The following is a 22,822-nucleotide window of genomic DNA, read 5'->3' on the forward strand; positions in this document are numbered from 1 at the left end:
TCTAGATGTTCTCCATTATAGAAATAGAAACTTCCCAGTGCAGAAACATCCAGCAGAAAGCACTAAATCAAGAGATAGGAAATAATGTACAAGAAAGCCCTTACTAACCAAACCTACAAGTCACTACGCATTTCTGCTCAGTGTATTACATTCTCAGTAGGAGCAGAAACGTGTCCTGTTAGTTTTGTATTTCCTTCCTTGCCCTACCACTCCCTAGCACAGTATATAACGGTGCGCATACACTTTTGGGCAAATGGTGTATTTATAGTCTGTCTTCTATCCTCTACTTTGCCAATCTGTTGGCCACTTTATTCCTCACTAACTCTTCCAAGAGTTAACAGGGAAGGGAAGGTAGTGAATTTCAGGTCAGTCAGGCCATGTTTAGTGACCAATTTCAGCACAACATACTGGAAGATTTGTCACTTAATATTTTGTTCTAGCCAATTAACTGAACAGCCCTGTCGATTAAAGCTCAGACATCCTTGTAGTTGACATCTTGGTTGTTGAATAGTTGACTTGTTATATAAGATTTTATCTGTCTCTGGGAGATTTTTGGAGAGATTTTCGCTTTAGGGTGCGTGTGCTCGCCAGACAGAGAAAGACAGAGACAGAAAGCAAGAAATCACCCCCCAGGGGGGATGGTCACACCACAATCCCTTCTCCTCTCGGGATCTTGGGCACGCACGCACACGTACCCGGCGTGAGTTTTAAGCCACCAGGTCCGGGACGTGAACCGCGGTCGACTACGTGGGAGTCCAGCGACATAGCCATTACGCTAACTGCTGGTTCCCTCTCTGGGAGATTTTGTAGGAAGTTAAATTCACTGTTAAGAGCCTGTTTGGGGCCAGCAGATGGTGTAGTGGTTACTTTGCCGGACTGCCACATGCCCAACCATGGTTTGAGTCCTGGATTCATTGGGTTGAAATTTGTGCCGGGCACATGTGTGTGCATGCCCAAGATCCCTGGAGGAGAATGGAGGAGAAGGGACTGCAGCATGGTCATCTCCCCTGGGGGGTGATTTCTCACTTTCCCTCTCACATCTCTGTCTCTCTCTTTGGCAAGCTCCTGAGCCCTATGGCAAAAACCTCGTTAAAAAAAAAGTCTGAGGGCCAGAAGGTGGCAGTGGTTGAGGCACTGGACTCCTACATGGCCAACGGTTTGCATCTGGGACCTGGCAACTTGCTTTCTTGCTTTCCCTGTGTCTCTCTTTGCGTGCACATGCTCTATAGCAAAAACACAAACAAAAAAGCCCACTAATAAATAAAATTAAATAATGCTTTAAAAAAAAAAAGTCCAAAGAAAAAAAATAACTGGAGTTGTTCAGTACCTACTACATGAGAGAATCTGAACAGTGAAGTTTACAGTTACCTACAGTTACCTAAATCCGTGCTATAGATGTGAGGACAGAGGCTCAGAGATACTCAAACCACTCTCTCAGTTTATAAGGAAAACCCTGGCTATCAATCTCGGAGGCACAAACCCTTACAGAGGATTGGAGATTGCTGACAGCTTTTTTTTTGAGCCATGCTGCCCACACTTAACATGGGTAATTGAAAGCTGACCCTATGTTCTTTTCAAAAATCTGCAAAAAAGCTTGGATAACTCATGAGAAGCAGAATGCTTTCCTGGAATAACAAACGTCTTCATTTCAATGCTTTTTCTTTTCCTCCAAAAAAAAAAAAAAAAGGTCACCACTAACACTTAAGAACGCTCACAGAGGGACCAGCAGTTGGGGTAATGTCTATGCTGCTGGACACCCATATAGTCGACTGCTGTTCGAGTCCCAGACCCGGTGGCTTAAACTCACGCCAGGCATGTGTGCGTGCGTGCCCAAGATCCTGAGAGGAGAATGGAGAAGGGATTGTGGCGTGGTCATTCTCCGGGGGTGACTGCTCGCTTTCTGTCTCTCTGTCTCTCTCTGTCCAGCGCACGCGCCCTATAGCAAAAACCTCTTAAAATAAAAACGCTCACAGAATGGATAAGTCTTCAAATTGGTGCTGTGCAGACTACGGAGGAAATGGTGGCATCATGCACTTTGGCCTAAAATGTTAAAAGAGAAGAAGAAACGAACAGCTGGGATTTCCAACGCACAACCGGCAGCCATCCTCACTGTGGGAAGCTGCCGTACTTGGGTTTGTTTCTGCAAACCTCACCCCTCGCGCTCATCCAGGCGAGTGTCCCTGCTGCAGCAGCGCAGAGGAGGCCCGGGACTTCCCGCCCCCGCGCTCCCTTCAAGGCCGAAGCAGCCAGGACCAGAAGGCGCGCGTTACCGGCGCACGTGACGGGGTGGGAGGGCAGTTTTCTTTCAGCGCTCCGCCCCCATCCCTGCTTCCCGAAATCCCGCCTTCTCTTAAGCGGCTCCGGCTTTCTATTGCTCCACCACGGGAACGACCGCTATGACACCCAATCAGGACGCGACGCCTCAAGTAAAACCCGCCCCCTGCTGGTCCTCAGGTTCCTTCCCGCTCGGACCGGAGTCACTTCCGAAGAGAACCGCCATGCAGAGAGAAGGGGGTGCCGCCCACCTCTGCTCCTACAGCCTCCCCGACACGACGGCCACCACGCACCCAACTTCTCCAGCCACAGCTCATGCCGCCGTCGCCAGCGGCGCCGACATGACAAGGCGCTGCATGCTCGCTAGGCCAGGTTTCCCCTCATCCCCAGCCCCAGGGTCGTCGCCCCCGCGCTGCCATCTGAGACCCGGTAGTACCGCCCCTGCTGCAGCGGGAAAGAGAACAGAGAGTCCTGGGGACAGGTATCGTGCAGAGCGCTTGAGAAGGGAACGGGTCGTGGGGGCAAGGGTAGGAGGGGAGGACTGCGGACGGTGGCCCTTCCAGTTCCCGCCGTCCTCCGCGAGCTCGGGCCTTGGCGTTTTGGGGCCGGGCAAGTCCCGCCCCGCCTCCGCGCTGAGGCTTCTGGGAGTTGGAGTTTCCTTTTTTGTAGTTGGAGCGCTGGTCTAGTAACCACCAACCTAACCTGGATGGCTACGGAGAGCCCGCCTTAGGTAGAACGTGATTTCTGTCCTTGACGGGAGTTTGAACCGGCGTCCCAACTGTTTAATTTATATTTAAGTCGTTGGTCGTTGTCTGTATGTTCTTACACCAATCCAAATGGTTTAGTATACCTTTCTTGTATTGTGGGTGAAACAACTTTGTAGTTCAGTATGGTATGTTTTCTCTTTCAGTAACTTTACACCTCTCCAAGAGGCCCATTTTTTGGTAAAGATTTTGTGGGAGCTGTAATGAGATGGCGTTTCATCAAAGGACATCCTCTGACAATAAAACATATTTAAATTCTCTACGAACTTGGTACTGTCTTTTTTAAGTTGAGAAGCTTCTAGCAGAAGATCAACAGTAAATTCGTGTTATAATGTGGTGCAGGTCCACAGTCCCTTATCTTAATTCTGAAAGCCAGACACCAGACTTTCATTTTATCACTTCCTCTTTCTAGGCAGCCAAACCTGGTCAAACCTAATGTAAGACTTTTTGTGGTCTTTATTCCTTTCAATGTCAACATTCTTAAGTGCTGCTGGAGAAATATTAATGTGTTTGATTATGGGTTGCAGCACCAGAGCCCACTGGGCTCCACACCCAACTTTTCCCTTCTTAAAACTCAATACAGAGACCAGCAGATAACTTAATGGTTATGTCCCTGGACTCCCACTTATTCTACCGCATTATGAGTCTCAGACCCGGTGGCTTAAAACTTATAGGGGCACACGTGTGTGGGTTCGTGCCCCAAATACCAAGGAAAATGGAGGATAAGGGGTTGCAATTTTTCTCACTTTCTGTCTCTGGCTAGCACACATACCATAGACAAAAAAATCTCTTAAAGAAAAAAATCACATTTTGAATTCTAAAACAGTTTGGCTCTAGAAGTTTCAGATAAGGGTTTGTGAAGCTGTTATAATTGTTTTCTTTTATAAATAAGTAATGAGCATTTCTGTATATATGAACTTTAGGGAACCTCTTAAAAGTTAAATTTATGATTACAGATTGCTTGTGTTTTTCCCAGAACTATTTTTTTCATTCTGATGTATTATATGAAAGGAAACCTGGGGTTTAATATTTTAGGGATGATCATGTTGCATTTAAAGGCCTATTTAGTATTTTCTTGTTCTGAGTGAATTAGTTCCTTCCATGTCCCTTTCTCTCTCACAACCAGTAACAAGGCATCATCCTTTTTCCCTTTGTAGAACCTCTAACATTTCTTTACTCTGTGTCGGAGTTATTTTGCTTAATACAGTTTCTTTTATTTAAACTAATGCCTACATTCTTGCATAGCCTGTCACTCATCTCATTACCTCTTAGTTTTTCTACCAACATCTTAAGCATGGACACTCAGTAAGCCAGGGAAAATGTGCATTGCCCTTCCAATGTGACCAGGAAAATGTATTAGAGGCTTAATCTTCAAGGGACTTGGATTGTTCAAGTTTTCACAGAGCATCCATCCTCACCATGGTTAAATGTTTAGGAAAATTGATAGGTTATTATTCAGTAAAATGAATACATTTTAGCAAATTTGATTTTTTTTTTTTTTTTGCTCTACATATGATAGCATCCCCTTTTTTGACAACTCTACGTGAATAAATCGGAATACATTCTGGTAATATGACTGTACTTCATTTTGTGTCCACTTTAGAGTACAGAAATCCTTAAAAATTAAACCAATTTGATTTTTGCTATTCTTACCAACTTTTCTTGTTAATTTGAAATACTATTTAGTTGTAAGGGTCATTCCCATTTCTGCTGTTACTTATTAATAGATTAAAATCTTAACTGTAGTGTATAAACAAGGTTGTATAATCTTAGTGCTTGATCCTTTCTACCTTTGCCCTGCATACTTCAACTGCCTTCCCAGGATAGCTAAACCACCCATATTGCTATTCTGCTATTTACTGTTCTATGGCATCTACACAGATTTTATTCCATTTTTATAATCTCTATCATTTAGTCGGTAAATATCCGTTGGATATTATCTTGTATCAATCCCCAAGAGAAGTCAATAAATAGGGTCTAATGGAGAAGCTATCAATGTAGCATTTCAGTCCTAAGAAGTACTCTACTAATTTCCTGGTTCTATAGTCTTGCCATTTTTGTACTAGAGGTCATATAAACTAAACCTTCTTTATTTGATTGTTTTAAAGAATGATTTTATTTAACTTTATGTATTTATTTGTTTGTTTATTTAATTTGACCAGAGAGAGAGAGAGCAAAGTGGGGGAGGAGTGAAAGCAAGCCTCCAAGTCCGGAACTCAAACTGAGGTCGGCCATGTGAGAGTCCAATGCCCTTAACCACCACACCACCTGCTGGCCCAAACCTTACTTGTTTTTATCAACAAACTCTTAGCAGCTTAGCAAAGCATTATTGCCATTCTCAGAATCTGGTGAAGCCAGATAGGAATATCCAGCCTATGTTCTGTAGATCTGACTCACATTCTTCATTTAATCTGAATTGTTGAGGTTTTAATTTTTACTTATGTGATGCCATATTATGCTTTTATTTGCAGGAAACAATCAATTGTGGATTTCTTCAAACCAGCTTCAAAACAAGGTATGTATACTGGTGATGCATTTTTTGCAGGATATATTGAGGATGAAGGAGATGGTTTCAACTTTTAAACCTTATCTAAACTCTGCTAGTGTTCAAAATTAAAAATATAATGAATAAGCAGCGTTGTCTGTTTTTGGGTTTTTTTTGCAAGATAAACTTAAGTTCTAAACATCATGAAGGTGATCTTTTTATGGTTTAGCCGTTTTACATTTAAAATATTCCAGTCAATAGATTTAATGTTCATAATGTATACTATTTTGATTCTCTAGTACAGTAATTTAGAAATAGAGCCATAGAGATGTCACATGATGTAGCAGAAAGGAACTTTCTGAAAGTAAAACTATTAAACAATAAAATCTTAATTTATCTTATCACCCTCCATAAAATATGTATGTATTATTCAAATACCAGTTTGAAAATTCTTGTGGCTTTAGTTTAATTTTGTATTTTTGACATTAATAATTAAGATGATTACTATATAATGTGTTTGCGTTATTTTTATAACGTGGAATTTATTTGTTTTTAATTGGCTCTTTAGACAGACATATGTTGGATTCGCCACAAAAATCAAATACCAAGTATGGTGGAAGTAGATTGTCCATCACTGGGACAGAGCAATTTGAAAGAAAACCTTCCTCACCAAAAAAATCTAAACATAAAAGGATGCCTTCAGAAAAGAGCCCCATTATAGAAGCTTTCATGAAACGAGTTAAAGAACACCATAAAGATCATGGTGTTCATGAGTCACGTCGCCCTTGTGTGTCACTAGCCTCCAAATATTTATCCAAAGGAACAAATTATGTTCCCTCATACCACTTGTCAAAAGAGATGAAGTCACTGAAGAAAAAACATCGATCTCCAGAGAGTAGGAAGTCACTGCTTATTCATGAAAATAGTAGGGAGAAGAATGATAGTGATCAAGACAAGACCAATGCAGACTCCAAAAAGCAGGTGATAGTGACAGAAGCCGACATCTTCAGGAACAGCTCCAGAAGTCTTAGCAGCAGGAGCAGCCTATCCAGGCACCAGCCAGGAGAAGGCCCACTGGGAGCAAAGTTCCAGCTGTCACTAGCTTCTTACTGTAGAGAACGAGAACTAAAGAAGTTAAGAAAGGAGCAAATGGAACAGAGAATCAACTCAGAAAATTCATTCTCAGAAGCAAGCAATCTTTCTTTAAAGCCTTCTAGTATAGGAAGAAAATGTAAACCAAGGCAGGAACATAGTGAACAGAATGATGTCTTACCTGGAAAGAGGTCTTTCAAACCTGGTATGTGTCCCAATTACAGAATAAGCTTTGCTACTGTTATAGTTAGAATGCTAAATCTAAAAATATTTAATAATCATTGTATAACATTGGTATCTTTTTTTTTTTTTGGAGAGGTTTTTGTTACAGGGTGCACGTGCTCACCAGAAGGACAGAGAGATAGAAAGCGAGAAATAACCCCCCAGGGGGATGGTCACGGCACAATCCCTTCTCCCCCATTCTCCTCTCATGATCTTGGGCACCCATGCACACACGCCCGGCGTGAGTTTAAGCCACCAGGTCTGGGACTTGAACCATGGTCAACTACATGGGAGTCCAGCAACATAGCCATTACGCTAACGGTTGGTCCCATTGGTATCTTTCTTTAAGGAAATACTGATGGACAGTTTTATAAAAATCAACTGATGTTCATTGAACTCAGTAAAACAGTGTTTCTTGCCCTTAATTTTTTTTCAGACTAAGAGCAAAGATCTTTTTTAATTAGGAAAGCAAGTATTCTTTTTCTTTTTTTATAAGTTAGGCTCTACTGAAAGGAAATACTTGAGCAGTCTAAAATACAGAGTCTAGCAATTTGCAATTGACAAATCTTCCATATGATTCTGGTATACTTTAAAGTTTGAGAAGCAGTGTTTTAGATTACATATAAATCTTAAATACAGTTGTCTCTCAGAATCTCTGAGGAATTGGTTTCCAGGACCCCCAGCAAATAAGCAGATAACCAGAATCCTCAGATGCTCAAATCCCTTGTATATATTGGTTATAATATCTGTACACATCTTCCCATGTGCTTTAAGTCATCTCTTGATTACTTATAATATTGAGTACATGTAAATACTTCATAAATTGTTGTTACACCGTATTGTTTAGGGAATAATGATAAGAAAATAGTCTACATGTTCAGTACAGAGGCCACTGTTGCTGGCCTAATCACAAAGTACGCATCAACAACAAGACATTTTCTGTTTGCGTTTAAACCTAAGGATAGGTAAGGCTACTGGTAATTGAGAATGGTTCTTAGAAAGCTTAGACAACTTTGGAAACTCTTCAAACACATTTTAACCGTATCAGATTTTTCTTTTCAGGATTGACCAGACTTAAGGTAGCATGAAAGCTATCTTTTCCTTCTAGAAAGTCAAAATGTTAGTATCAAAGTACTTCTCTTGGGCTAGCAGATGGCATGGTGGTTAAGATGCTGGATTCCCTCCTAGCCAACCACAGTTCAAGTCTCAAATCCAGGAGCTTGAAAATCACACCATGTGCAGGTGCTGCCTGTCCAAAATTCTGAGAGGAGAATGGAGGAGAAGGAACTGTGGCATGGCCATCCCCTCTGAGGGATGATTCCTCACTTTCCCTCTTCTCTTTCTCTAGTGAGTGCATGTACCCTGTAGCAAAAACCTTTAAAAAAAAAATTTATTTTTGAACTGAGGGCATGTGTGAAACCAAGTAAGGAGGAAGAACCCCTAATGGGGTGTGGTCATGCTATAATCTCTTCTCCATCTCTCCATTCTGTTGGGACTTGGGGCAGGCATGCACACGAGCCTAGTGTGTTTTTCTTTTCTTTATCCTTTTTTTTTTTCTTTTTTGAGAGATTTTTGCTATAGGGCGTGTGCACTCACCAGAGAGACAAAAGTCACCTCCTAGGGAGGATGGCCATGCCACAGTCCCTTCTCCATTCAACTCTGGGGATTATGGGCACATTGGCTCATGCACCCAGCTTAAGTTTCAAGCTGCTAGGTATAGGACTTGAACTGCCCACTGTCAATCATGTGGTAGTCCAGTACCTTAATTACTATGTCACTTGTTGGTCCCACCTAGTGTTTTTCAAGCCCTATGATTCAAGCCTCTTTTGGCCTGGGTATCTGGCTCTCTTAACTACTAGGCTGTGTGCACAAAGAAATCTCTCTTTTAAAAACTTCCCCTTTTTTTTTTTTGAGAGATTTTTTGCTATAGGGTGCATGTACTTAACAGAAAGCGAGAAATCACCCCCCTGGGGCGGGGGGGTGGTATGGCCATGCCACAGTCCCATCTCCTCCAGTCTCTCAGCATTTTGGGCACACATGCACATGCTCCTGGTGTGTGTTTCAAGTCACAGGATTCAGAACCCAAACTACAGTCAATTATGTGGGAGTCCAACAACAGAACCATTCTACCATCTGCTGTTCCCCAAAAAGAAAGATCTTTAAATATTTTATTATGGAAGATGCTTGCTTTGTACAATTTAGGAATCTATATTTATGAAGAAAAGTTAACACTCTTTGTTACCTCCATCTTCTAATTGTTTTCTTATTTTTGCTAATAGGAAAATAGACATTTCTCAAGAAAAAGAACCTCTTCTGATTCATGGGAACCTACTTCAGGTAGTTTCAAAATTAAATTTATTAATTTCTTAATAAATTTGAATCTTAATGGCACACTGTTTCTGAAAGCAAATTTATTTAAATATGTAGTTCCCTTCATAGAGATAATTGAGTATCTGGATTAATTTAAGAGTTTGATAAAAATTATAGTTAAAACAATAGTCCTTGAATTTAGTATGGGTAACCTGTAGTTTGTGTTGGTTCTTCTCTGCCTTCATCAAGCCATAGGATAATGTGCATCTCGTTGGTGTTCAGTTTTATACTTCTGAATCCTTGGTACATCAAGAAGCATATTTAGAATTGTGAACTGTCAAGACCAGCAGATGGCATAATCGTTACATTACTAGACCCCCACATGGCCGACTGCAGTTCGAGTCCCAGACCCAGCAGCTTGAAATTCACGTCAGGTCTATTGGAACATGAGCTCAAAATCCCAACAGGAGATAGAGACAGAATTGCAATGTGGCCATCTCCCCTGGGGGATGATTTACTTTCTGTCTCTGGTGAGCACACATACCCTATAGCAAAACTCTCTTGAAAAAAAATACTCAAAAAATTGTGGACACAGGACCAGCAGTTGGCATAATGGCTATGTCACTGGACTCCCATGTAGTCGACTGCGATTCGATTCCTGGACCTGGTGGCTTAAACTCATGCCCAGTGCATGTGCGTATGTGCCCAAGATCCCAAGAGGAAAATGGAGAAGGGATTGTGGCATGGCCATCCCCCCTGGGGGGTGATTTCTCGCTTTCTGTCTCTCTGTCTTTCTGGCGAGCTCATGCTCCCTATAGCAGAAACCTCTCCCCCACAAAAGAAATGTGGACTGTCTAAAGTTTTAAACTAATGTGGAAGGTACTTTGTACAAGGTTGCAACTGTTATCCAAAATAGTGAGTCTCAGTACAAAGAATCCTTTTTTAATAACAAATTTCAAGGACATCTACTTAATAGGTTGTACTTATACTACCTTGTTTGAGAAAAGACATAACAAATAGCTATTGTTAATTCAGTAAGTCTTAAAAGTATCCAACTCCAACTAGAAAGTAGAACATTGAAATTCAAACAGTGCAGAAATTTATGACATACAAAATGAAGAACCCCCAGGTAAAACAGCTGTGGTATAAACCATTTTTTTCCTGCCATGAATGTAAACTTTGAACAATGGAGTTTACATATTTCCATATGCAGTAAGATACATCAGAGAAAAAAAGCCAAAGCCAACATTTACTGAGCACTTGTTGTGTTACATGACCCATCTGTGTTTTTTTACTTTTAATGATTAATTTTATTTATCATCTTTTTGTTTGATGTGCTACAGGGTACACATGCTCACCAGAAAGAGACAGACAGAGAGAGAGAGGGAGGGAGTGAAAAAGCAAGCCTCCAGGTCGAGGACTCGAATCATGGTCAACCGTGTGGGAGTCCAGCTCTTTAACCACCATGCCACCTGCTGGACCTGACCTTTCTGTGTTTTGGGTCTTTTGTTCTTTTGTTTTGTTTTGTTTGCTATAGGGTATGTGAGTTTACCAGAGAGAGAGAGAGAAAGTGAGAATTTTAGCTGCCAGCTAGGTCCAGGTCCAGGACTTGAATTGCGTCAGCCATGTGGGAGTCCAGCACCCCAACCGCTATGTCACCTGGTGGTCCCCCGTTCTGTATACTTTTAATTCATTTGATTCTCAGAACTTTATAAGGTGGTTATCAATACTTTCAGAAACCAGAAAACAGAGGTACAGAGAAACAGTTCAGACCCATTCTTCAGATTTCATGTAGTACTTCTTTTTTTTTTTTGGAGAGGTTTTCGCTATAGGGCGCGTGCGCTTGCCAGACAGACAGAGAGACATAGAGACAGAAAGTGAGAAATCACCCCCCAGAGGGGATGGTCACGCCGCAATCCCTTCTCCTCCATTCTCCTCTCGCGATCTTGGGCACACACGCACACGCGCCTGGCGTGAGTTTTAAGCCACTGGGTCTGGGACGCGAACCGCGGTCGACTACGTGGGAGTCCAGCAACATAGCCATTACGCTAACTATTGGTTCCCATGTAGTACTTCATTTTGTGTATATTCTAGAGGTATACTACATCATCTTCTTTTTAGAGATTTTTGCTATAGGGCGTGTACACTCACCAGACAGACGGAGAGACAGAAAGTGAGAAATCACCCCCCAGAGGGGATGGTCACGCCGCAATCCCTTCTCCTCCATTCTCCTCTCGCGATCTTGGGCACACACGCACACGCGCCTGGCGTGAGTTTTAAGCCACTGGGTCCGGGACGCGAACTGTGCTCAACTATATGGGAGTCCAGCGACATAGCCATTACACTAACTGCTGGTCCCAGAGGTATACTACATTTTTGTAAAAAAAAAAAAAAAAAAATTTTTTAAGAGATTTTTGCTGTAGGGTGCATGCATGCGCCAGAAAGGCAGAGAGAGAGATAGAAATCGAGAAATCATCCCCCGGGGGTATGGTCACACCACAATCCCTTCTCCTCAGGATCTTGGGCATGCATGCACATGTGCCTGGGGCGAGTTTAAGCCACCAGGTCCAGGACTTGAACCACAATCAACTACATGGGAGTCCAGCAATATAGCCATTACGCCAACTGCAGGTCCCAAATTTTTTTAAACTATTCATCTAGTTTTACTTACTATTCTTCAGTTTGACCAGAGAGAAGGAGAGAGTGAGAAAGCATGCCACCAGGTCTGGGACTCGAAAATACATTTGGCCAAGTGGGAGTCCAGAACCTTTAACCACCACGCCACTATGCCACCCCAGTAGAGTGCATTTTGACCATGCGTTCTTGATGGTTAAGCCATTCAGGGACCAGCAGATGGCATAATGGTTACATCGCTGGGCTCCCATGTAGATAACCATGGTTTGAGCCCAGATCTGGCAGCTTCAAACTCATCTAGGCACATGTACATATGTGCCCCAAATCCCAAGATGAGAATGGAGGAAAAAGGATTGCAGTGTGGCCATTCCCACTGGGGGGTGATTTCTTGCTTCCTGTCTCTGGCAAACTCATGTGCCCTATACCAAAAAAAATCTCTCAAGGGAAAAAAAATCTTTAGCCAAGATTGGGACCATATTTTACAGTGATAGGAGGAACTTAATAGGCAGGCCAGCAGGTGGCATGGTGGATAAATGATTGGATCTCACATGGCCAACTATGCTGTTTGAGTTCTGGACCCAGAGGCTTGATAAAACATGCTGGGAATTTGTGTGCATGCCCAAATTCCTGAGAAGAGGGAGTAATGGATGAAAAGGGATTGCAGCATAATCATCCTCTATGGGAAGTGCTTGCTTTTGCCCTTCATCCAAGTGCATGTGCCCTCTGGCCAACTAAGGGGGAAAAAAAAACAGGACAGGTGGGGACCAGCAGGTGGCACAGTGGTTAAGGCACTGGACAACTCCCACATGGCCAACAGTTCGAATCCTGAACCTGGTGGCTTGCTTTCTCACCTTCTCTCCCTGTGCCTCTCTCTGATCAAATTAAAATACTGAATTAATCAAATTAAATAAGTAATTCTAAAAAAAAAGTATTAAAAATATCACAGGAACTTCTCAGATACAGAAATAAAGGAATTTTTATGGGTTTTTAAGATTTTGTAATTTTTATGACCAAATTTTAGTGAATTTTGTCATACAAAAGTGGTGATTTCTCAGCTATAAGGTTGTTCCTGTACTCACTAGATTGAACACTTTGCTTTCTTGCCTTTTTTTTTCTGAGAGGTTTTTGCTCTAGGGGATGTTGGCTCACCAGAAAGATAACGAGAAATCACCCCCCAGGGGGGATGGCCATGCCACAGTCCCTTCTCCTCCATTCTCTCGGGATCTTGGGCATGCACGCACACGGACCCAGCATGAGTTTAGGACGCTGGGTCTGGGACTTGAACCACAGTCAACTACATGGGAGTCCAGCTTTGTAGCCATTATGCCATCTGCTGGTCCCACTTTCTCTCTGATTTTTTTTTTTATTCGTTGGTGTTTAAATTTAATTCATTCATAATAGAGACCTTACCCTCAACAGGTCTCTGTGCTGCGATTTCCTTTCCTCAGCTCTCCTGCTCTGTAGAGTCTTAGATGTGGTGCTTGGTGTGCTCTTAAACCCAACCCAGGGTTTTGACCCAGTTAGTAATCCACATGGGTTCCAGCACCTGCATAGGCTAGGCCCACATTTACAGTAATAGATAAATGATCATTTTGCAGTAGGTGAGTCAAAAACTATTAGGCTAGCTCTCCCAATGTAAGGCTGCTGCTGTGATGTTGCCACCAAGTTATTCAGCTTTCTTTTGATAATGACATTTTAAAATTATTATTTATTTTTTAGATTTTTGCTATAGGACACATCCCACCTGCACTTGTGGGAGAGACAGAGACAGGAAGTGAGAAATCACCCCCCCGAAGGTGGATGGCCACAATCCCCTCTCATGCTCCTTTTGGGATTTCAGACATGGACACACACCTGCCTGGCCTGAGTTCCAAGCCTCCAGGTCTGGTACTTAAACCATGGTTGACCAGTGGGAGACCAGTGTTCAAAACACTACGCCACCTGCTGGTCCCTATTAGGATTTTTTAAAAAATTATTTAACTTTATTTATCATTATTTTTTATTTGACCAGAGAGAGAGAGAGAGAAAGCAGGCTGTCAGATCCAAGAACTAAACTGTTGTCAGCCAAGTGGCGTCCAGTGTCCTCAACCACCACACCACCTGCCAGCCCTTATTTTTTTTAAGTTTACTGTAGGACACATGTACTCACCAGATAGCGAAAGAGAGAAAGTGAGAAAGCAAGCCACCAGGTCTGAGATTTAAACTGTGGTCACCCATGTGGGAGTCTAGCGCCTCAACCACCATTACCACCTGCTGGCCTAATAATGACTTTAAATTAAATTTTATTTTCTTCCTAAATTTTCTATCGGGGGACCAGCAGATGGCATAATGGTTACATCACTGGACTCCCAGATGACCTACTGCAGTTTGAGTTCTTGATCCAGCTGTTTGAAATTCAGTGCCAGGCGCGTGTGCATGCATGCCCAAAATCCCAAGAGGAGAGTGAAGGAGAAGAGGTGGAGGAGAAAGAATTGCAGCATGGCTATCCTGGGGGGGGAGGTAGTTTCTCGCTTTCTGTTTCTCTGTCTCTGTCTTTCTGGTGAGAGCATGCTCCCTATAGCAGAAATCTTTCTTTAAAAAATTTTTTGCTATAGGGCATGTGCACCCTCCAGAGAGAGAAAGAGAAAGTGAGCACCTCTCAGGGAATGGCCACACTGCAATCCCTTCTTCATTCACCCCTTGGGATTTTGGTCACATGCATACCCTGCATGTTTTCCAAGATGCTAGGTCCAAAACTTGAACTGCACAGTCCACCATGTAGGATTCAATTGCCTTATCCACCACTAACTGGCCCCCTAAAATAATTGTTTTCAGTTCCTGGGTTTGCAAATTCCATGTGTGGTAGCTGAGGGAGTTTTCGTTTAGAGTTCAGCAAACTAAAGTTTTTGAGTACTGCTTGAAAAAATACTTTCTTCATATTTTCAGAGGCGACATGAAGTGATTGCTTTCACTTAATTTTTCATTTCTTGCCTTTTTTGCATGTATTTTAAATGATAGCATTATACTCTTAAAATACATATTTATACTTTAGTTCACTGACGTCAACAGAATTTTTGTGTAAAAAGGACATGAGGGGATTGTTCACCTTAGATAACTTTAAGAATACTTACTTTATCTGATGATGAATAGATATTAAAAATCGAAATGGAGGGGTCAACAGGTGTCATGGGATAAAGACGCTGGATTCTCACGTTGCTGACTGCATTTAGAGTTATGGACCTGACGGCTTGCTTTCTCACTTTGTCTTGTCTCTCTCTGGTGAGTGCACATGACCTATAGCAAATTAAGAAATATATATCTGTATTTTGCCTTAGGCGCATGCACTCGCCGGAGAGAGACAGTGAGAGGGAAAGTGAGAAATCACCCCATAGGGGAGATGGCCATGCCGTGATCCTTTCTCCTCCGTTCTACTCTCTGGATCTTAGGCGCACACACGTGCCCAGCATATGTTTCAAGCCACCAGGTCCACGACTCAAACTGCGATTGGCCATGTGGGAGTCCAGCAACATAACTGCTACACCATCTTCTAGCCTTAATAATAATACAGTTCTTAAAGTAATGAAAGGGAACATCTTATTCATCTTATTGGTGTTAAGTTTATTAGTTGCGATGCTGATCCACACAGTCCTATGATCAGTAATCACACAAGGTCAAGGATTTCAGAAATGTAGTATAAATTTTTTCGCTCTTTCGTCTTTCGGAGCTCTGCCCTTTGGCCAAATTTTAAGATCAAATTTATCTATTCTATCTTGGGAATAAGTACATTTCTGATTTATTAATAACCAATTCTCTAGTAATGAATGTTGTTGTTTTTTTCTTTTTTACAAACTTAGTTCTCTGAGTATTTTATGCGCTGATATTTGAAAAACTGTAAAACAAATATTTTGTCTATAGGCTATACAAGGGGTGCAGAAAGAATTACAAAATATTTACAATTGATCTAGTGTCCTAGAGAGCTTCCAAAACAGGAGTTTCTCGCAATACCAATTTATTTTCTCTAATTCTAGATGTTAAAAACTTAATAAGCTTATTTATCCTAAGCATTTCCCACGATGAGTTTCTATAGGTTCTAGAAATTCCTGAGCAAAACAGGAATTTCTCCTCATTACTAGCTATATTTAAATTATCTGATTTCTTTAGAAACATGAAACAAAACTCCAAATGGCAGCTCTGTGGCTATCTTCTTTTAATCTCATACTTAAAATCAGATAACCAGTATAATTCTACCTCAAGTCTTTTTTTTTTTTCTTCAGTTACTTGATTTCTCAGCCTGTACTGTAAATTACTCCTTGCCCTTTTTTACAAGATACTTAACCTCAAAACCAGCAGTTGGTGAAATGGCTATGATGCTGGACTCTCATGTAGTCAACTACGGTTCGAGCCCCAGACCTGGTGGCTTAAACTTACTCCAGGCGCGCTTGCGTGCGTGCCCAAGATCCTGAGAGGAGAATGGAAGAGAAGGGATTGCGGCATGGCCATCCCCCCTGGAGGATGATTTCTTGCTTTCTGTCTCTCTCTGTCTTTCTGGTGAGCACACGTGCCCTACAGCAAAAACCTCTTAAGAAAAAAAAAAAAAAGATACTTAACCTCAGAATCAGAGTGGCCATGAAATGATTTCTTTAAATAATGGAAGACATCTGTAGAACAAAGATAGCTACATTTGTTTATTAATTGGTTGATTACATTCTTTAAAATTGAACTTTCCAGATTATGTATTGATCAAGCTATCCAGATAATTGCTTAACTCTCAAGTTTGATTCATGAAGGTTGTTTTTGTTTGTTTGTTTAAGAATTATTTTATTTAACTTTATTTATTTTAGAGAGGGTTTTTGCTAAAGGCGCATATGCTTACTGAAGAGACAAAGAGACAGAAAGCGAGGAATCACCCCTTCTTCTCCACTCTCCTCTCAGTATCTGGGGCGCACACACACACACACTCACACACACACGAACGGCATGAGTTTTTAAGCTGCCAGGTTTGGGACTTGAACCACGAAGGACTATGTGAGAGTCCAGCAATGTAACCATTACACCATCTGCTGGTCCCTATTTATTTTATTTTAATTTGACCGAAGAGGGACAGAGAGTGAGAGAAAGTGAGAAAGCAAGTCTCAGAACTGGGACTTAAACTGTGGTTGGCTATGCGGGAGTCTAGTGCCCTCAACCACTATACCACCTGCTGGCCCGATTCTTGAGGTTTATAAATCAAACTGTTGGGGAGTAGAGATACATATTCGTGTGCAAAAACTGTGACTTTGGAAATTTTATTTTGAAAATACTGATTATAGTGTTAGTGTTTTTCCTTATTCTATAGATGGTGAATAATCTTGACCTAAACATTTAGAATGTAAACATTTCGTCAGGTATTTTAGACAGTCATTGAATGAACTTTACTAAAATATGTATACTCTTCACTAATTTGTTAAAAATTAAATTTATCAGGCTCTAAGAATAAATTCCTTGACAAAAGAAAAAGGAACTCTGTGGACTCAGATCTGAAAAGCGCAAGGGAATCTTTGATACAAAAACCAAGAGAGTCCTTTCTTGAGAAGCGTCCCGATGAACCACATCAGAGAGAAAAATTTATAAAACATATTGCACTAAAGACACCAGGTGATGTATTACGCTTGGAAGATATATCCAAGGAATCAAATGATGAAACTGATCACTCCTCTGCAGGCTTGGCACCTTCAAATTCTGGCCACCATTCTTCCAGGAGCAATGACCAAATCCGAGTGGCAAGTACCAAAGAGACTAAGACTCAGAAATCCCACTTATCTTTACCTCAGGAAAAATCTGCAATTAAAAAAGCTAGCAACCTTCAGAAAAATAAAACTGCTAGCTCTGTGACAACGAAGGAGACAAAACTACTCCCTTTACTTTCTCATGTTCCAAGTGCTGGTTCCTCTCGGGTACCATTAAATGCTAAAAATTGCACTCTACCAGTTCCTAAAAAAGATAAAGAGCGTTCCTCACCTAAAGAATTTTCTGAGCATTCTACAGAATCCTCTAAACATAAGGAACACCAAGCGAAGACTAATCAGGCTGATTCTAATGTATCTTCAGGGAAAATGTCTGGGGGATCTTTGTGCTCAGGATATGGCACTCCTACAAAGTCTCCCCCAGCTGCTTTGGAAGCTGTGCCATGTATCCCAAGCCCTACAGCACCTTCAGATAAAGCCCCGTCAGATAAAGATAGCTCAGAAAATTTCAATGCAGGTAGCAGTGCACTGAAAAGAAAACTAAGGGGTGATTTTGATAGTGATGAAGAAAGTTTAGGTTACAACCTAGACAGTGATGAGGAAGAGGAAACATTAAAATCACTGGAAGAAATAATGGCTTTGAACTTCAATCCGACTCCCGGAACTACAGGAAAGCCTCCTGCTCTTTCCAAGGGCCTTAGATCTCAGTCATCAGAATACACAGTAAGTAGTTCTTTGACATTTATCTTTACATGAAGAGGGAAGGATGGATTGATAGTGAAAGAGGGACTATTAGAGCTTAATCTAAAATTTAATATTTATTCCAAGTCATAATTGGACTAAAGGTGGTATAATTCTTGCTTGGGAAATGAGTTTCCCCGTCTTTAGTTTTAGTACTGTAAATCAGTGGTCTCCAAACTTTTTGATCACGCACACTTCTTTAAGTAAAAAAAAAATTGAGCATGTACCCCAATATATGTGTATACCTGTAGATTATATATGTGTACCACTATAATACTGTGTACTTTCTAAAGCATATGCAAAAGTAGAATTTTTTTAAAAGGAAGAACAAAAAAATAAGTATTTTCCTGTAGAAGTTATGTAGAAGTTACTATAGACTAAGTTCTGCTGGAGTGTCTATAGAAAGTTCCATATAAATAGAAGTTCTATTATTTTCTTCCTGCACCCCAATGGATCACCTTGCACACCCCCTGCTTTGGAGACCACTGCTGTAAATGAAGGTAGAGTGTAGAAATGTTGTTAATTGTGGTGTGCAATTTTATTTATAAAGTGCTTCATTCTATCTTGGGAATAAGCTGAATATTTAAGATATTTGTAAAATTTGGTGGGGAAGGTGTTGATGTTCCATGATAACACCTAAAAATTAGTAGAGTGATTCCAGTGAAACAGAATTTAAAAGTAAAGACAGGGTAGCCACAGAGCCCTTGGGTGTTTGCAGTCAGATCCTGATCCTAACAGGGCTTTTTCAGTAATGCCTTTCCTAGTAGATGGTAGAATCACATTGCCTGCAGTTCAGAATTCTAGATTTAAAGCATGATAGTGAAAATCCATCTTTAAGGAAGTTACCGTCTTGGCCCGGGTTATTGAAGTAGAAAATAGTCTTTAGTGCTCTTAAAAACTTGAAACATCCCAGTTCTTTTAGTTGAGATGTATTGTAAGTATTTTTAAATTTTCTCCTTAGAAACACATTCCTAGTGGAACTTACACGAATACTTTAGAGCGTCTAGTGAAGGAGATGGAAGACACGCAAAGGTTAGTGTCATGATTAATTTGCTAAATTAAGCGCACTGCTTATTTGTGTGACTTTGAACTTACCTTTAAAAAATGTGTAATTGGGGCTGGCAAGTGGCATGGTGGTTAAGGGCGCTGGACTCCCACATGACTGACCATGGTTCAAGTCTCGGACCTGGTGGCTTGCTTTCTCACTTCCTCTCTCTCTCTCTCTGTCTCTCTCTCTGATCAAACTGGAAAATAACAATGATAATAATAAATAAAGTTAAATAAAATAATTATTTTTTAAAAAAAAATGTGTAATTACTGGGACCAGCAGATGGCGTAATGGCTATGTTACTGGACTCCTATGTAGTCAACCGTGGTTTGAGTCCCGGACCCGGTGACTTAAACTTGTGCCAGGTGCATGTGCTTACATGCCCAAGATCCCAAGAGGAGAATGGAGGAGAAGGGATTATGGTGTGGCTATCCCCTCTGGGGAGTGATTTCTGTCTCTCTGTCTCTCTGTCTTTCTGGCGAGTACATGCGCTGTATAGCAAAAACCTCTCCAAAAAATGAAGAATTACCATGCATTTTGTGCCAGTACCATTATAACCGTTCTTGTGTTGTCAGCAATGTAAGAAATAAAATGTGTTTTCTTGTTGAAAGACTGTATCAAAAAGGTTTTCATGGTGTACTACGTTAAGTAATAAATAGTAAGAGTATAAATTGCCTTCTGCATTCACAACTACTAGCTGTAATTCTTGATGAAAAGCATGGGTAGGATTGTGTGTGTGTGTGTGTGTGTGTGTGTGTGTGTGTGTGTGTGTGTTCGTTTTTTTATGGTAAAATATGAACAATGGGCCAGCCCATGGCTTGGTAGTTAAGACAGCTAGATGCCATGTGACTCACTACACAGTTTGAGTCCTAAACTCTCCAGCTTCAGAAACAAGCCAGGCTCATATGCATAAGTGCCCAATATCCAGAAAGGAGGGAGAGATAGAAGTGAAGAGATTGCAGGGTGGCCATACCTCATCACAGGGTGCTTTCTTGCTCCTCCTTCCCCAACCTGTCTATCTCCAGTGAGCACATGCACTCTCTGGAAACATTAAATAAATGTATATCTAAAAAGAGTTAATACATGAAGCCCTTGGTGCCTGTCATGCAGTAAGTGCTCAGTGTTAGATGTGATGGTAATAGCTGCTGGTGTTAGAAAGCCTAGTTAACATCAAGTTGTTGTTCTATTAGAAGTTAAATGAGCATTAGAAATGAAAAAGAATAATAAAATTACTGATTTTTTTGTAGCCTTTTTTTTTTTTTAATAATTATTTTATTTAACTTTATTTATTTACTTATTTCAGTTTGACCAGAGAGGGATAGAGTTAGAGCCAGAGAAAAAGGGAAAGTTAGAAAGCAAGCTTCCAGGTCCAGGACTCAAACCATGGTCGACCATGTGGGAGTCAGAGCCTCCAACCATCATGCCACCTGATGACCCCTTCTTAGCCATTTTTACTTGCCCATTTTATAAATGTTTCGGGAAGATCATTCTTGAAGTCCTAGCTATAAAGAAGTACTCAAGTCTTTCATGCAGTGGGACACTGATATGATACCGGTGACTGGGTAAAAGCCTGAAACCTAAAATAGACTTCTGTGTTTTAGTGAAAATGGTATATCTCATGTAGTACATCATGGTGCATATGGGAGACATGATTTGATCTATAGTATATAAAATTCTTTGGTACTGCCTTTGCATTTTTAGAGTAAACTGTTTAATATTACCATTTTTTCAATTCTCAGGCTAGATGAACTGCAGAAGCAACTGCAAGAAGACATAAGGCAGGGCCGAGGCATTAAATCCCCAATCCGAGTCGGAGATCACGATAGCACAGATGAGGAGGACAACCTCTTAGAGGAGCACAGGTACAGCATTCCTCGTAGTGCTCGTAGACTCTCTCAGGTCTTTAGCAATTTTCAGCTTTGATTTTATGAACTAAATGGTCCTACTGATAACTGTTTACTTTCTGAATAGTCTACAATGGGTTTCTAATCTGTCTTACTGATTTGAAAGGCAAATGTTAGACATCTTTTATCTTTTCTTCTGATTATTGTTCATTTTCACACAGATACATCTTGTGGCTTTTGACTAAATACCAGCAAAAAGTGGACACAGCAAAACAACTTTTTACATGCTAGTCTTCTAATCTAGGATTCACACTGATCCTAAAAAATTTTCTTTGCACCCAGTTTTTAAGTACAAGAACCATATGCAGGGGCCAGCAGATGATGTAGCAGTTATGTTGCTGGACTCCCACATGACCAACCACGGTTTGAGTCCCAGACCAGTGACTTGAAACTCATTCCAGGCACATGCGCATACATGTCCAGAATCCTGGGAAGAGAATGGAGAAGAAGGGATTGGAGTGTGGCCATTCTCCCTGGACGGTGATTTCTCACATTCCCTCTCAAAGTATCTGTCTGTCTCTCTCTCTCTCTCTTTCTTTCTGTCTCTCCAGTGTGTGCACATGCCCTAAGGGGGAAAAAAAATCTATATGCAGTATAACTACTTCGTAGTCAAGGATTTTTGTTTTGTTTTGCTTTGCTTTCAGGGAATTTCTAAAGAAATTTTCAGTTACAGTTGATGCTATTCCTGATCACCATCCAGGTGAAGAAATATTTAATCTTCTCAATTCGGGAAAAATTTTCAATCAGTATACCTTGGATTTAAGAGACTCTGGTTTCGTTGGACAAAGTGCTGTAGAAAGGCTAATTCTTAAGTAAGTAGAAAACTAACTTTTTACAATTTCTGTATAGAAAATTATTCTAGGGACGTGGTTGGTGGTATGGCAGGTTGGGGTGGCTGGATCCAGAATGGCCAACTGCACGGTTTGAGTCTTGGATCTAGCAGCTTGGAGAACATGCTAGGCATGTGTGCACGTGCCCAAGGTCCAAGAGAATAGAGAAGGGATTGTGGCATGGCTATCCATCTATGGGTGTTTTCTCTCTGTCTCTTCAGAGAGCACGTGCATCCTACAGCAACTTAAAAAGAAAAATTAAGATTTTTTTTTTTTTATTGACTCAGCCACAGTGACACACACTGCTATAGCATTGCTACTAGGAGGCCAAGGTCACATGGGAGGTCTAGATTTCGTTCCTAGCCTAACCTAGCAGACTGGGCACAGTGACATTCATCTCTAGTCCTAGCTGGGTGGGAGGCCGGTTCAGGAACATCCTGACATGGTGAGACCCTCTCAAAAATCACTGTCTAGAGCTGGTCCCATAACCTAGTGATTAAGGAGCTGGATCCCACATAGCTAACCATGGTTTAAATCCCAGCCTCAGCAGCTTGAAAAACATGTCAGGCACATGTGTGTGCATGCCCAAAATTCCAACAGGATGGAAAAATGGAGAAGAAGGGGTTGTAGCTTGTCTACACCCTACTGCAGAGTACTTTCTCCTCCCTCTCCCTCTCTGTGTCTCTCTGTCTCTAACTGGTGAGCATACATAACCTCTGACAATTGAAAATTAAATCAGTATCTATCTTCCTTTCCTTTTCCCTTGCTCTCCCTCTTATAACAAATAATCCTTTAAAAATTATTCTAAAAATCTTC

The 22,822-nt window shown here is 41.2% G+C and overlaps 1 protein-coding gene across 2 annotated transcripts in view; it reads left to right on the top strand.

Moving 5' to 3' along the window:
* Window positions 1-2,545: 2,545 nt before the first annotated feature.
* SLF2 (SMC5/6 complex localization factor 2) overlaps window positions 2,546-22,822 on the top strand; it is a 58,005-nt gene continuing 37,728 nt past the window's right edge. Inside the window, exons 1-9 of one of the 2 annotated variants that reach the window (XM_006166309.3) lie at window positions 2,546-2,755; window positions 5,510-5,553; window positions 6,092-6,820; window positions 7,477-7,478; window positions 9,117-9,174; window positions 17,224-18,206; window positions 19,186-19,256; window positions 21,012-21,134; window positions 21,821-21,988. In XM_006166309.3, coding sequence (XP_006166371.1) covers window positions 2,616-2,755; window positions 5,510-5,553; window positions 6,092-6,820; window positions 7,477-7,478; window positions 9,117-9,174; window positions 17,224-18,206; window positions 19,186-19,256; window positions 21,012-21,134; window positions 21,821-21,988 — 2,318 coding nt within the window. In that variant the 5' untranslated portion in view covers window positions 2,546-2,615. Of the gene's footprint in view, window positions 2,756-5,509; window positions 5,554-6,091; window positions 6,821-7,476; window positions 7,479-9,116; window positions 9,175-17,223; window positions 18,207-19,185; window positions 19,257-21,011; window positions 21,135-21,820; window positions 21,989-22,822 lie in introns of those variants that run through there. The other variant, XM_027767395.1, reaches the window with a different exon arrangement.

This window comes from Tupaia chinensis, unplaced genomic scaffold (assembly GCF_000334495.1).
Source record: "Tupaia chinensis unplaced genomic scaffold, TupChi_1.0 Scaffold144255_1, whole genome shotgun sequence".
In the NCBI taxonomy this organism is placed as follows: Eukaryota; Metazoa; Chordata; class Mammalia; order Scandentia; family Tupaiidae; genus Tupaia; species Tupaia belangeri.